The sequence below is a fragment of the Mesocricetus auratus genome, unplaced genomic scaffold (assembly GCF_017639785.1).
Source record: "Mesocricetus auratus isolate SY011 unplaced genomic scaffold, BCM_Maur_2.0 Super-Scaffold_100004, whole genome shotgun sequence".
Classification (NCBI taxonomy): Eukaryota; Metazoa; Chordata; class Mammalia; order Rodentia; family Cricetidae; genus Mesocricetus; species Mesocricetus auratus.
In genome coordinates, this window is record NW_024429189.1 from 21,549,999 (window position 1) to 21,565,497 (window position 15,499).

The 15,499-nt window shown below is 40.9% G+C and overlaps 1 protein-coding gene across 2 annotated transcripts in view; it reads right to left on the minus strand.

The window, feature by feature from the left end:
* The window catches only part of Neb (nebulin), a 237,063-nt gene that overhangs the window by 70,056 nt on the left and 151,508 nt on the right, over window positions 1–15,499 (minus strand). For both annotated transcript variants that reach the window (XM_040745341.1, XM_040745340.1), the window contains 14 exons: window positions 14,147–14,350; window positions 12,865–12,969; window positions 12,609–12,716; window positions 11,806–12,117; window positions 10,979–11,182; window positions 10,098–10,202; window positions 7,843–7,950; window positions 6,338–6,649; window positions 5,429–5,632; window positions 4,722–4,826; window positions 3,961–4,068; window positions 2,812–3,123; window positions 652–855; window positions 169–273 (listed from right to left, as the gene is read on the minus strand). In XM_040745341.1, the coding sequence (XP_040601275.1) occupies window positions 169–273; window positions 652–855; window positions 2,812–3,123; window positions 3,961–4,068; window positions 4,722–4,826; window positions 5,429–5,632; window positions 6,338–6,649; window positions 7,843–7,950; window positions 10,098–10,202; window positions 10,979–11,182; window positions 11,806–12,117; window positions 12,609–12,716; window positions 12,865–12,969; window positions 14,147–14,350 (2,496 nt within the window). The remainder of the gene's footprint in view (window positions 1–168; window positions 274–651; window positions 856–2,811; window positions 3,124–3,960; window positions 4,069–4,721; window positions 4,827–5,428; window positions 5,633–6,337; window positions 6,650–7,842; window positions 7,951–10,097; window positions 10,203–10,978; window positions 11,183–11,805; window positions 12,118–12,608; window positions 12,717–12,864; window positions 12,970–14,146; window positions 14,351–15,499) is intronic.

Genomic DNA, 15,499 nt, shown 5'->3' on the forward strand with positions numbered 1-15,499 from the left:
ACTGGCTCACTAGTAACTGGCTTGGTTACTAGGCCTTGGAGCCAGGGACCTGCTCTGCTCCTCACTCTTGGCCAAATGCTGGCAGCGAAGAGTCTTCTCCCTCTTGGCTACACGGGTCCTCCCTGGTCATGTAGAGGCACCAGGTGGGTGACTGAGAGTGATACTTACATTGCTCACATTAAGAGCATTTGCTCGAGCAAGGTTAATTTCAGGGGTGTCCGGCATTATATGGATGGAAGTCTTATCTTTGTCCCAAACTTCTCTGTATTTTGGCTATGGAAAGAACCAATAAGTAAATAAGAAAGTAAGTAAATAACAGAAGTCACTTGATAGCTCTTTTGCTAGTTTCAGTGAACAATTTGTAACTATTTTTTGGGGGGTCTGATCCAAAATCTTTTCATGGTAAAGGTTTTTTCAAAATAATTTTTTACATGTACATTACTCAAATTTGGTAAGAAAATTGTATCAGTACTTCTTATTAATATTTTAGGTCTTAAAATAGCACAAACCAAAAACAATACTATTAATGCTGCTTACATTTTCCTTAAAAATATATGGTCAAGTTAATTCATTATTTCATTAATTTTTGCATTTATTATCATCTGTAGCTAGAATCTAACTTTTATACAAAGAAAAACAATAGTGACTCACAATACTGATATTTTCGGCATTTGACTTAGCAAGGACAACTTCAGGTGTATCCACAATGCTTGTATACTTGAGCTTGACCACGGGGGTCCGATAGACACTGTCACACAGGATCTCCTGGGCATTTTTAACTCTCAGTACCTCAGGAGACCCTTCTGGCATCCAACCAATGCCACGAAGCCATTCCAAGTCAGCCTTGTAGATAGCCTAGGGGGGAGGACATAGTTAGTAGACACAGCACTGCCTCTTTCTGATCGTGACAATAAAATAAGGGAGCCATTTTCTTTATGCTGTATTTTCTTTTTCAAGAGCAATAATGTAAAAGAGCACTAGCCTGGCATAGTCCCCCGCCCCGCCCCCCATACACAGCAGGGTTTGTCTCAGTGCTTCTTGTGTCGGGGTCGACACTGTGGTGCCTGTGTGTACACGAGGAAGCAGCCCTTCACTTGGCCGCATGCATGGATGACTTATGACTGATATCTAGCTAATCACCACACTAGCTAAGGGAGAGTTTCAGAGCAGTAAAAATGGCTCTCCACATAACCAGAATGACCTTTTCAAGGTTCTCAGTCCAAATCTGGAACCACTGACTCCCCCTCATACAGCTCCTACAGGTCTCAAGATAAAGACACTTTGTCACGGACTGGTACTAGTCGCCACCTTCCCTTCCAATTGCCTTCCACACATTTCCTCTGTGTACTGATCACACTGGCCGTCCCCACGTGTCTCTGTGTGTCCTCTTCACCTTCATAAGCCTTCTAAATCAGCACTTCATCAAAGGAATGTCCCGCTTCTCTTTTCAGAGGGCCACAGGTCACACTTTCCCAAGCGCTCCGTTTCTACTGGAACTCTTTCACTAGTCTGTGGTTCTGCGTCACTGTGAACTCCCTCAAACCAAGAGCCTCATCTTGCCTTTTCTCCCTATCTTTTGTGCTAAAGAATGCCTGGCACATGGCATATTTAATAAGTATTTTTAGAGGGATAATTAAGAATTCAGAAACCAACTGAAAAATTGGGGCATTAATTGAGTTTTCATTATCTAAGATAGTCCCTCTCTCCCAACTGGGATCTGGCTTATTCTTGATTATCATACCACATACAAAAGATAAGCAGATAAAACTGATCTATTGTTAAAACACCAGCAATTATTATAAAAAGTCATTGCTTAGAAATGATAATTTAATAACTAGCTATGGGACACAAATGTCAAGCTAAAATGGGAATAAGAGAATGAAAATACTAAAAAAATCTCAAAAGAAAATCTTAAAATAAGTCAGCTTCAAAATTCACATTTCCCAGTCTCAGTTTTAAAGAATATGATTTAAATTCATGTCTCAATATACTAAAACAGTTTATTCTAAAACTAGTCTGCATGTGCCACCAGGCAACCTAAGTCATTTATAGACATACTACCTTTAATAATTCATTCAATATTTAATAAGTATCTTTTAAAGAGTAAGGAAACTAAGTTCAGAAAACTAAAAAAAGACATCCATTCTACATAAGTAATACATAGCCTTGGGCTGGAAAGATGGGTCAGTGGTTAAGAGCCCTGGCTGCTCTTCCAGAGGACCCACATTCAATCCCAGCACCCACTGGCATCTCACAACTGTGTATAACTTCAGTCCCACTGCCTCTGCAGGCACCAGGCACATACATGGTGTGCAGACGTACATGCAGGCAAAATACCCATACACATAAAATAATTTAAAAAGGAACACACAACCTTATGGAAACCATCATTTTAGAAAAATTGAATGGGCATAAGGTATGAATAATCTAAAAATGCTTTGGCTAATATAAATGCCCTGATGCCAAGAACATTCCATTCAGGAAAATTGGCGAGCTTAGAGGATTGTCCCTAAGCTTTGAAACCAATTCCAAGGAAGTGATTGCTATTGTCTGTAAATATACAGCAGAAGGGTCATGGATATTCTTACATTAAACAGACCATAAGTGTTGAATACCTCAGTAAATCTCCAAGTAGCACCATTTCAACGAAAATTAGAACTTCCTGAGCAAATCTAGCCATAACAGAGTCGATCAAAAAATATGGCAAAATAGTAAAGGAGTGTGCTTATATGGGGAGAATCAGGCTTTCTAGAGCGCTGACAAGAGTCAGCATGCCAAGATGTGGAAGGCTTTCTTCCCAGGGACACTTACATCACTCTGCAGGTCATAGGCTTTCCTGGCTTGGATCACATCGTTCTGGTCAGGAAAGCAAGACCACTGGTGCAGATACTGCCGATAATCCACGTTGCTTGCCAGTGCCTGACCCTCTTTGGCAGCATTGATGGAGACCATGTCCACTGGGATGGAGATCTTGGCCTTGTGGTCATTGTAGGCTTTTTTGTACAGCCTGTCATTTTGCATCTTCAACACGTTTGCTGCCCAAACCAGTTTCGGGTCTTCCTTGGCACTGGGGCATCCAATGTAATGGCCTTTCTGCATCTCATAAGCAGTCTTGTACAGATACTGGGCAATGTGGGCACAAGAAGGAAGATAAGGTTTTCCAAGCTTGCTTTTCCTAAAGACAACATTTTCCATCCACAAAAATCCCACCTCCACCTCCCTTGGGTCACTTTTATTTTGGACATTGCTTTTCTCTAAGTTAATGCTGCAATGTTTTTTTGCACTTTTTGTTACATCAATTTTCTTTCTAAGAGCATATGTCTGGAAACACTGTGGGCATCCTGAAGATAAGGCCCACCACCTGGACATCTTGCCATGCAAGCCTCATCAATGTCTCCCAGACTTTTCAGTCACTGTTACTTCAGATGTTTTATCACAAACAACCATAACCCTGTACTCCCTATCATATTAAATGAAACTAATTGCTTAGAGTTCTTTTGAAATTGTAAACTTATTTTTAACTAAATTTTAAATGTATAATGTGTAAGTAGAGGATAATCGGCCCCTCTGTTACATTAAAGTGAATTTCAGGATTAAAAAATACTTGTCCCTGTGCCACCTAAAATTATCTCAGGAACCACAAATAGTATGTGTGTCACACTTTGGGATAACATTTTCTATGTTCATTAACTCAACAAAACTGTTCTTCTAAATCAATTCATGTTGAGAAGATATGGGGATGGGGAAAAGAAATTATGTGCACAAATTTAGGAATTACAGAACTAAAAGCAGGTGAGGAGTCTTCTCAAATCACTGTACCAGTTGTTCTGGAATTTGGAATTTTAAAATAATATGTAGGAAAAATTACTGGTATTCTTCTCGAATATAATCCCTGAGTAGCTAAGTTGAACTTTCTATGTGCCTAGGAGTCAGTGTTTGTCGACAAGGAAGAGATCTTACATCACTGGCAATATCCCGAGAAGCTTTGGCGTGCTGGATCCCAATGGCATCTGCACGTATGTCATAACCCGTCATCTTGACATCTTCCCAAGCTTTCTGATATTGTTTCTGCAAATGGGGATTGCAAGGCTACAGTAAGTCTGAAGAGGGAGCTACTGAGTCAGCATTATGATCAAGACCAATTTTTAGCAGAAGAGGGCATTTGACAGTACAATAAAATGCTACATTACTGACTGCAAAAAAAAAAAAATGACCTGTTGCTAACAGTTCTGCTGAACACAAATCTTTTCAAGATTTATAGGACAAACTAGTTTTGCATTGAATTTGACTTCCAGCACATTTTTAATGGTTTGTAGTAAGGGAATCTCCAATATATATATATATATATATATATATATATATATATTTGTGTGTGACAGAAATTGCAGAGATGGAAAGCCATATAAAAATCGCAAAACCATACATTTGGCTAGATTTTAGAGGAAAAAACAATGACAGTTCACCGAAAAGTAAAAGCAAGCATTACGATACAAATATATTTAAGTTATATCTTGCTTTCTTTTTGAGAAACCGTTGCCTTTTCCTTTCCAGCAAGGACTTATATATCTGCATCATAAAAAGCAGAGACACATATGAATTCCTAGTGTCTTAAAGACTGGAAATAAAAAGGCTGTGCTTTTTGCACAACTTTTGTTGAATGTGCTAAGGAAAGGTGTGACAGACAGAGAGCACTCCGTGAAGCCAACATTGTGGCGTCTTACATTGCTAATCTGGATGGCATTGAGCTTGGACTGCAGCATCACTGGCGTGTCAGCTGGCACGTTCACATTAGCCTTCTCTTTGTCCCAGGCATCACGATACAATGGCTGAAAAATGTAAAGAGTACAGCATGGCAGATTAGGAAATTGCTTACCACATGAATATATATATATACATATATATGTATATATATGTGAGTATATGTATATATATATAATTTTCATTTATAAGTACCATAAGTAATTTGTGTATGATATAATATAAATTTAATATGGTAGCAAAAATTCTTGTCCAATTCCGCATCTAATTATTTGACCCTTAAGTCTATAGGCAATTTCTGATAACAGACAATGCTAATTACGCCTTTGCTTTCTTAGCCAGAATAACTGCCATGATTTCTAAAGATGGGACTACCCCTGGACTTTTCAGCCTATGTTATCATTGAATAGCCACAAATAAGTGACAATTCTGTGGTTATAGTATTAGGCAGCATTTTAGTTTGCAACTTCAAATGCAATTAAAATGTGTGTCAGAGTCTGGACCCAGTTGTTCTGACCCAAGATGTATCAAATGTAGAGATGGCTCTGAAGATCTGAGTTACTGGGCTGTGCCCCAGATCTTACTTCCTGTGCTACGGGCAATTTGAAGTACACAATCTGAATTCCTCTTGATTGCGATCTGTCCTGGAAACATAACCACACCAGCTCACCTGGCTGATTTGCAGAGCATTGGTCTTCGCCAGGATCACTTCTGGAGTGTCGACAATGCTAGTGAATTTGTAGGCCTCAGGCCTTATCCGATACAACCTTTCATTCAACAGATTCTGAGCATTTTTGACTCTCATCACATCCACGGAACCCTCTGTCAACCATCCAATACCCTTCATCCATTCCAGGTCTGACTTGTACACATTCTACATGGAGGAGAGAAACACAGTAGGAAGACTCAAGTTAGCCAGTCAAATTTGATACCTGAGGACTGCGCAAAATCCCTACTTAAATCAGCCAAATTGCATTCCGAGTAAACTTGAATCCTTGCATGTTATATCCCTGGCATTGTCTCTAGGAGAAGCTCATGGCCTCTTGAGAGGACTGGGGCATAGCTCACAGATGGCACTTGGTAGGGTGACAGACAGCGATGGGCAGAACAATAGATGGCAATGGCACACAGTTTTGTTTTTATATTAGGTTGAGCTTTTGTGCTCACCACTTGAAGTCTACCTTTCATGAATAATAGCTGTAGGAATACTAGGGAAGGAGCACTTTAGATGTATTCATAGTAAGAAAAAACCTCTACATTATTTTCCACATGTGTCAATTAAATTAAACTAATACTTCCTTATGCTTTTATCCGTTTCTAAAATTTGGACATCTAATCATGCAAAGGTCAGAACAATGGAACTGAAATTTTGTACTTAATTACATAGGATAAGACTGATTTTTTAAAAAAAATCTTGGTAAATAGGATCCTACTACCATCACCAAGAATCCTTCACAAGATAGAAAAAGTCAGGACAGCTTCTATTGTTACCCTGGGTTGTCCAGAATGCTTTAGGTCTTAGAAGATTGCTATCTAAATGATGCCTCTGGAGGATACAGCTAGATTATGACATACGCACATCACTCTGCAGCTCGTAGGCTTTCTTAGCCTGGATCACGTCGTTCTGATCTGGCAGGCATGTCCACTGGTGCAGGTAATTGCGATAATCAATGTCGCTGACCAGGACTTGGCATTTCTTGGCTTGAACAATTGACATCATGTCCAAGGGTGTGTTGTAAATCCCTTTAGACTTCTCATAGGCTTTCTTGTATTCTCTGTCACTCTGGATCTTGGCAGCATGTATAGACCATACCAACTTGGGGTCATCTTGCAGGCTGCGGAAACCCACATGGTGGCCTAGCTGCTTTCTGTAACCTTCTTTGTATTTGTACTAATATTATAAAAAGAGAGAGAGACAGAGAGAGAAAGACAGTAATATATGGATATTTTTCTTTTAAGTTAATTTAGAATCTTAATGCAAATTGGCTCAATACTGGAAGCCATTATATATTTAAGTCTAAGGAAATCAGGACTATTTTAGACAGATGAATAAATCAGGAAGAAAACAATATGGTGAATTAGAATAATGTAAAAAGCTACATTTTTTAAGCAATCACTACTTAGACCTACTACAGGAGCTTCAAATATGTGAGGTTCATCCATATCAAATTGACAAGTATTTTTTATTCAAAAATTGCTAAACAGTGGCAGTTACAATCACATTAATTCTCACAGTGTTGCAGTGAGATAGTTCCTATGCTATCCTGTAATTCAGAAGAAGACGACACAGTGGGGGTAATAAGGCTGCTGGGTAGGTGGAGGGTTCAGTAGGACAGACCCTGGGCACTGAAGGGACCTCAGGTAGGGAAGAGTCATAGGCATGGTTTTAGAAACTGGAAAAAATGTACATTTTTCATAAAGCAAGATCACTGGTTTCAAACAGGAAATGACAATAGGGCTGTGGACAAGAGCCTCTGTCTGGTCAGCTCTGGAGGGAGATGGTGTCCTTTTCTTTCTTGTGTTTGCACAACCTGGAAATATTTGGATCAAATGGAGAGAACTGGGATTAAAGTATGCATTGGTAGCTTAGAGGAGAAAATGAGGATGGAGGAGGAGGAAGCAACTATGTGTATAGATGAGAAGAGATGAACCAGAGAAAGGAAGCCATGTTTAAGGCTTAGAGCTGGGAGTAGGGGATGGCTTGGAGGGCAACCATGTTATTGCTAGTGAACTTTAAATTAGCACGAAGTGAACTTGAAAATGTTGGTGAAATATTATACATAAGCCTCTAGAATAAAATATTTGGTACAAAACATGGCTTCAGTCTTAAGTGTTGTACAGAGTGATCATCATTTATACTGTGGAGAATGCCAGAAATATTTGGGGATAAAATGATACTGCATTGGTTCCTGTATTTTCACTTCAAAATTTAAAAGCGTCTTCATATTTAGTTGTTACTGATAAACAATGCACAAGACAAATGCAATTGTTTGCATGGGCTAAAAAAAAAAAAGAAAGCAGGATTCTTGAAACAGTCTATTTGTTTATGGGGGAGAAAACCCAAAGCAGATAGAAGGAAGTTACCTCACTAGCGATTTCTCTAGAGGCTTTGGCATGCTTGATTTCAATGGCATCTGCTCTTAAGTCATAACCTTTCTGCTTGGCTTCATCCCAGTCCTTTTGGTAGAGTTTCTAGTGGCCAGAACACAGGTTAGTTTAGAAAATGAAAACAGACTTGTAGTAGGCATTAACAGACATCATAATCTATAATGTAAAGACGGTGTAGGAAAAGCATCCAGTGCTGAATTCCTTTGCTGTTGGAGGCTTGCTTTGTAGTAGAAAAAAACCTCTGATGTAAAATGTAAAGCTAAGCATCTAGCGGTGCCAATGACTGAATATTTACTTTCATCACAACATGTGTGCATTTGAAAATATCCCTTCTCCAGTTCATGGAGATTTCAGAATGAGTAGTGAAATCAAGTATGCATTATTAAGGTCCCGGAAGATCTGGTAGGCTTTTCCTTTAATTTTGCCCTTTCACTCAGAGTGTTCTGTTGAAGGAATGTGATATTATCTCATACTCTTTGAATGTAACTAAAATTTTAGTTTGTCTATCACTTGACCTTGGAATATCAAACAAGAAGGTCTCTTTAGAAGACCTAAGATGACAGTAGACACTGTTGGTCATGGAGGAGCTTGACTAGGGTTTAATCATTTCCAGGAATACATAAAGAACTAAGTCACAGACACTGGCTATGGGGCAATGGTTTCAAGGCTGAAGAGAGAACACCTACAGTCTAGACACTCAGCCATGCATCTATGCAATGTTTTTGTTTGGCTTGTTTTTAGAGACAGGGTTTCTGTGTGTAGCTTTAGTTGCCCTGGAACTCACTCTGTAGACTGGCCTCAAACTGAGAGATCTACCTGTCTCTGCTTCCCAAGTGCTGGGATTAGAGGTGTGATACAATAACCTCTTAAAAGACAACTTCTTGCGGTATGAATGTGTCTCCTTTGGGTATATGCCTAAGAGTGGAATTGTTGAATCTTGAGGTAGACTGATTCCTATTTTCTTGAGAAACTGCCATACTGATTTGTAATAACCAGAACCTGGAAGCAACCTAGATGCCCCTCAACTGAAGAGTGGATAGAAAAAAATGTACATTTGCACAATGGAGTACTACTCAGTGGAAAAAAAACCAATGGAATCTTGAAATTTGCAGGCAAATGGATGGAACTAGAAGAAACCATCAGGAGTGAGGTAACCCAGACACAGAAATAAAAACATGGCATGTATTTGCTCATAAGTGGATATTAGACATAGAATAAAGGATAACCAGCCTACATTCCACAACCCCAGAGAAGCTAGGAAACAAGGAGGGAGGACCCTAAGAGAGGCATACATGGATCCTCTGAGAAAGGGAAAGGGACAAGATCTCCTGAGCAAATTTGGAGCATGGGGGAAGGGAGGAGGGAGGTAGGGAGGAGAACATGAGGGATCAGGAAGGTTGAGTTTTGGGAAGGACAGAGGAGAGCAAGAAAAGAGATACCTTAATAGAGGGAGTCATTATGGGTTTAATGAGAAATCTGGCACTAGGGAAATATCCAGGGACCCACAAGGATTACCCCAACTAAGAATCTAAGCAATAGTGGAGAAGCTACCTTAAATGTTCTTCCCCTATAATGATGACTATCTTAAATGCCATCATAGAGCCTTCACCCAGTAGCTGATCAAAGCAGAAGCAGGGACCCACAGCTAAACACTGAGCTGAACTCCTAAAATCCAGTTGTAGAGAGGGAGGAGTGATGCGTCAAGGCTATGCTGGGAAAACCCACAGAAGCAGCTGACCCGAGCAAGTGGGAGCTCATGGACCCCAGTCTGACAGCTGGGGAACAAGTATAGGACCAAATCAGACCCCCTGAATGTGGGTGTCAATTGGGAGGCCAGGACAGTCTATGGGGTCTCTGGCAATGGAACCAGTATTCATCCCTAGTGCACGAACAAGTTTTGGGAGCCCATTCCCCATGGATGGACACTCTCTCAGCCTAGATACACAGGGGAGGGCCTAGGTCCTGTCCCAAATAATGTGACAGACTTTGATGATTCCCCATAGGAGGCCTTACCCTCCCTGAGGAGTGGATGGGAAGGGGGATGGGATTGTTGTGGGGAATGGGAGGACAGGAGGGAAGAGGTTGGTATGTAAAATATTAATTAAAAAATAAAATAAAAAGAACATCTATCCATGGATGCTAAAGAAAAAATATTTTAGCACCAAAAGCCACAGGCATTACTCATCAGCTAGACGACAGAGGCTTTTGCACTCCATGCTTATTCCTCTTACATTGCTAATCTGCAAGGCATTGATCTGGGCCTGCAGCATGGCTGGAGTGTCCAAGGGAATGCTGACATTGGTTTTGTCTTTATTCCAGGCTTCCTGATACAACCTCTGTGGACAAGAGGAAACATCACGTTAAGTCAGCAGCAGAGAACGGACAGGTGAAACACTAAGCCTTAGCAACCATTTTATCTAAAAGCAAATGTTTCTGTATGTGCTTATCATGGCTGATTTGCCGCTTTAATGGGCAGGCAGTGATGCTCAGACATACAGCCTGAGATTACTCAGTAGACTTCAAATAGCACCATGTGCTCTCTACTGTGTGGATGGGTCTCGTCTATCAGTTGAAGGCTGTAATATTCTCACCTCCCCCAGCCAGAAGGAATTCTGTAGGCAGACCACCCCATAATAGTGAGCTGTCATTCTTCCCTGGGTCTTCAACCTTCTAATGTATCTTACGGATTCTGGAATTGCCAGGCTGCATAACCACATGAGCCAATTTCTTAAGATTGTAATCTCTTTCTACATAGGCATTTACAGAAAGATCCCACTGGATCTGTTTCTCTGGGGACTCTTGACTCATGCAATGATATATTACATAGTATTATGCTCCATGCCTTGGTATGAAAAAGAGTTAAATACTTATTTCCTGGAATTGCTATGGAGTGACATTAATGTTTAGTGTTTCAAAGTCCCTGTGAGAAGGGACAGACACGTTTCCCCTATCAGAGTTCTACTTCCAATGTGACTGCGCACAGCTAGTTTGAGAGACTCTCAGATCTGCCCCCTTATTGGAGCTCTTTCAAGAGGACAGTCTGTTTCCTCAGCTTTGTTTGTCTTTATCAGTATCCAGAAGCACAAAAGCTTAGTGGCTGGTTGGCTCTTACCTCACTCATTTGCAGAGAATTGGTTTTTGCCAGGACAACATCTGGAGTGTCAACAATGGAGGTGAACTTCAAGGCTTCTGGTCGTGTCCTATACAGTCTTTCATTCACAAGGTCTTGAGCACCCTTCACTCTGGTCATTTCTACGGAGCCTTCTGGCATCCAGCCAATGCCACGCAGCCACTCCAGATCTGCCTTATACACACTCTGCCAAGATGTCAGACCACAGTGTTCGAATGTTAGGCATGCCCTCTGTTAGCTGAAAACCCAAGGGTTTGGGGAGAGGGGCAGAGAAGCATGGGGGAAGCAAGGAAGAACTATGTTCTTACAAGATCCAGGGATCTTTTTAAATAATGATGACAAAAGTAATTTGTGAAAGCCTAGTTATTTCTACAATCCATTAATATAAAAGTATTTATGAATTCGACGATACAATTTTTTGAAATGTTAAAGAAATTTCATAGCTGGGAACTTTTGTTGAATGTCATTCCATTTTAAACCCCGTGATAAGTGACTCACATAGTATTTAGTGTTTTGGAACTGGTGATAATCATTTTAAAATGTCCAGACTTAACTGTATCTGTTTGACTTGCCAGAAATTACAAATGGCATGAAAAGAAAGTTTGCAAGCAAAAGATATGGCCTCAGTAGAGCTTTTCATCTCTGTATTTTGCTTGCCATGGTTTTTTCTATTAAACAGTGCCAATGATGCTTCCCTCCTGGCCTGGATTATTCACAGTCTATGAATCAATACCCAGATGCCCCAACTGAACAACTAACAAATATTCCTGCCTCTTTATCCCCCTTTCCTCTGAGCTCATGTTACATACATCGCTCTGCAGTTCATAGGCCTTCTTTGCTTGGATGATGTCATTCTGGTCAGGCAGGCACGTCCACTGGTGCAGGTAGTTCCTGTAGTCCACATCGCTGACCAGAGTCTGGCACTTCTTGGCCAGCACTAAGCCCAGCATGTCGACTGGGCTGCTGAACTTGGTCTTCCACTTCTGGAATTCCTTCTTGTACTCCCTGTCACTGTGAATTTTCCCTGCGTGCATGGCACACATGATCCTGGGATCATCTTCAACACTCTGGGCTCCAATGTGGTGGCCTTTCTGTTTTTCATAAGCTTCCTTGTATTTGTACTAGAATGCAGAAACCAGTTCAGATCCAGTCCAGGTTTAGATCATATGACATGCACGAGAATTTCAAACCTCAACTTTCTGACATCCAGTATAATTTTTATGCTTTTCTGCTATAATGAAAATAGCTGGGCTGGAGAGCGGGCTTAGGGATTAAGGGCACTGGCTGCTCTTCCAGAGGACAAGGTGCTGTTCCCAGCTCACAACCTGCGTCACTCTAGGGGGTCAGATGCCTCCTTGAGCCATTCATACATACATGCAGGTAAACATACACACACATAATATAGAATAAATAAAATTTAAAAAGAGTGTAATGATAAACATATCCTCATTCTTGAGAATTTTCCTTGCAGCACCTTTAATTCCAACGTGGATTTTCTGCAAAAAGAGGGGAGAGACCTGGCAACATGCACACAGACGCCATTGCAAACTGCTTCTCGAACCAGAATGCTCAGCACTGTGGGAAGCACAGCGTCTAAAGGGAAGGAACTCACATCGCTGGCAATGTCCCTGGAGGCCCTGGCACTTTTGATGGAAATGGCATCCTCTCTCAGGTCGTAGTCCTTCATCTTTGACTCGTCCCATCCTTTGGTGTACAGTTTCTAGGTAGAAGGCAAAACACAACAGAAAATGGAACAGTTTTAGAAACCCAACAGGCCACTCCCAGAAAAGAGTTTGTGAAGGTGGAAAAACCTTCCAGTGGCTTCTACGGAGACGAAAAAACACTCACCGCCCGAGGGCATCACTCACCTGGCTGATATTGGCAGAATTGCTCTTGGCCAGCAGGATTTCAGGGGTGTCTGGCATGACATGGATGGAGGCTTTGTCGGCATCCCAGGCTTCTGTGTATAAATGCTGTGGAGAAGGAGGAATAAAACCTTCTGCTGAACCCAGTCTCATTAGTTATCATCAACCATGATGTATTTTACTACAAACAGAGCCCTATCAAGGTAGTAAAACCTGGCAACACTGAAACAACTATGCGTGCCCTGAGAGTGCTTACAAACCATTATTATGGCCTTATTGTGACTCTGTCCCACCCGGTGAACCCTGTGCTTCCCCTTGGAACTTCTGGAGAGCACTTGGTTGCACAGGTGTGATAGAGCAGAGATCGCATAGGAAAGTCAGCCTCATGATGAAGCTCAACCCAACTTACTGAAAGCTGACTGCTCTTGGGAAGGGTGTGTGTGTGTCACGCTTCTCCTGTCTAAAGGTGCTTGACAGTGCCTTTAGATAGTTGATTATTTAAAGTATTATAATATGAAAAATGCCTTGAGTCATAGTAGATCCTGTATCTGTCTATGTTCTTTGTGGTATTCTTGATGGTATGGTATAGTAGTGTAAACTGCTTTCTAGAGTTTTATTCTCTAAATTAACTCCAGGAGAGGCAATTTCTAATTCTCTCCTAAGAGCTCACTCTTATTATCAGAATGGCTGAAAGACATCCAGGCAGGGTTAGGAGATCTCCTGTAGGTTCAATCTGACCTAAAATATAAGTACACCTACTAAGGGTCTATTGATTTGATAAAGGATGAGCATATAGAAGGGACTCTGCAAAAAACAATTTTCTATCTTGTGTGATCATGCTGCAGGCAATGGTACCAGCTCAGTTTTTAAAGTGGATTTTTACAGTTTAAGTCAACAGCATGAAAGAGGCAACTATTGCATGAAACATGGACCAAGAAACCAGGGGTCTATGTCTGCTCCACCTGAGACAATAACAGGGGCCTATGTCTGCCGCACCTGGGCCAGTGTCCCACGCAGAGGCAGGTCACAGCTGAGAAGGGCATGTGCATAGGTGTTGGGAGATCACCCTGAGGCTCGGCTTTCCCGCGTACCCATGGTTAGAGGGCACAGTTGGAGAAGAGCACAGCAATGTAGCCAGAATTCCTGCAGTCCTTCTGCGGGAGGCTGCAGACTTGGGCTCTTTCCTGATTGTAGCTCTTTGGCTCATCTGGGCATTTTCTCACCTCATGGGCCAAGTCCATGGGAGGCCTGACTCTGGTGTGTCAGGAAACCGCTAAGGACTCACCTTGCTCATTGTGATGGCATTGTTTTTTGCCAGGACAATTTCTGGGGTGTCTGTGATGCAAGTGAACTTGAGCTGGTCCGCAGGCTGGCGATACTTCCTGTCACTCAGGATTTCACCTGCTCTCTTCACCTTCTCGACCTCGACAGAGCCAATGGGAACCCATCCAATGCCTCTCAGCCAATCGAGATCAGCTTTGTAAATAGCCTAAAAATCAAAGTGTTAGGCATTCAGACATTACCTACTCACTTGACTTTGTACATTTACAAGTAACTACCGAATCACAGTTATATACAATTTTAGGAAAATCCATCTTTGTTGAAAACGGCTTATCAAACACCTTGTCCCTGAAGTTGGCTGATGTTCACTGTTTTTCTAAGACCCATAAAATCTCTTCAACACTTGATTTCAGTGGAACAAATCAACATTAAGGACGTTACTGCCTGACTTCTGGAGAAAGGTGCTTGCTGTCTGATGTGACGCTCACACCTCCTTCTGTGGGAATCCTCTTGGAACACAGTGGGCTTCTATCTTGTCTGGCAGCAACCTTCATGGACACATGGTAGACACATGGGTGAATACTACCAACTGACCACTTGGGAATTAATATGCTTTCTTGTGCAAATAGAAGTAAAATCTTCACTAGACTTTATGTATGTGCTTTTGAATCATGTTTTTCCTTGTATTTATTCTTAGTCTTTTTTGCTTGTCTTGGGTTTCATTTCTTTTTTTTTGGATTTAAATAATCAGCTATAAATAAGGGCAACATTTTATTTTTAAGGTTTTTGAAGATTTTTTCTGTTTTTTATATCATTACTTTAACAATTCTTCCAGAAGCAATTATTAAGTCAAAATAAGAAGCTAATCAATCAAAACAAGAAGCTACTGAACCAATAAAGGACTGTCTGAGAGGCCACAGGGTACCTACTGCCCACAACAAATGTGTCCCTTGTGTTTTTAGGTCACTGTACTATTTCAGTTTCCTAGAAACTGGTCAAAATGTGCATGACTCATTCCTAAACATTCCAAAATTATTACTGATGCTTCCTGTAAGAAAAGTGAGTCAGTAAACGGATGATGCAATCAGTCCAATTGGGAAATCAGTTTGCTTTAAATCAGGAATTATTAACCTGAAATCAGTGAACTTTGACATAATTAATCTAACATCCATATTTTTATTAACACCAAACTGAAACATATCATTCGGTCAAGTAAAAGAATGGGTAACAGATTATAAAACTACTAACAATACATGTGGTCTTAGTGAGCAATAGATGTTACAGACTTCTTAAAATATTTATGCCCTTTACATGTCTTTGGAATTAGTTATTATACCCAGAACTAGTTTTACAGGTA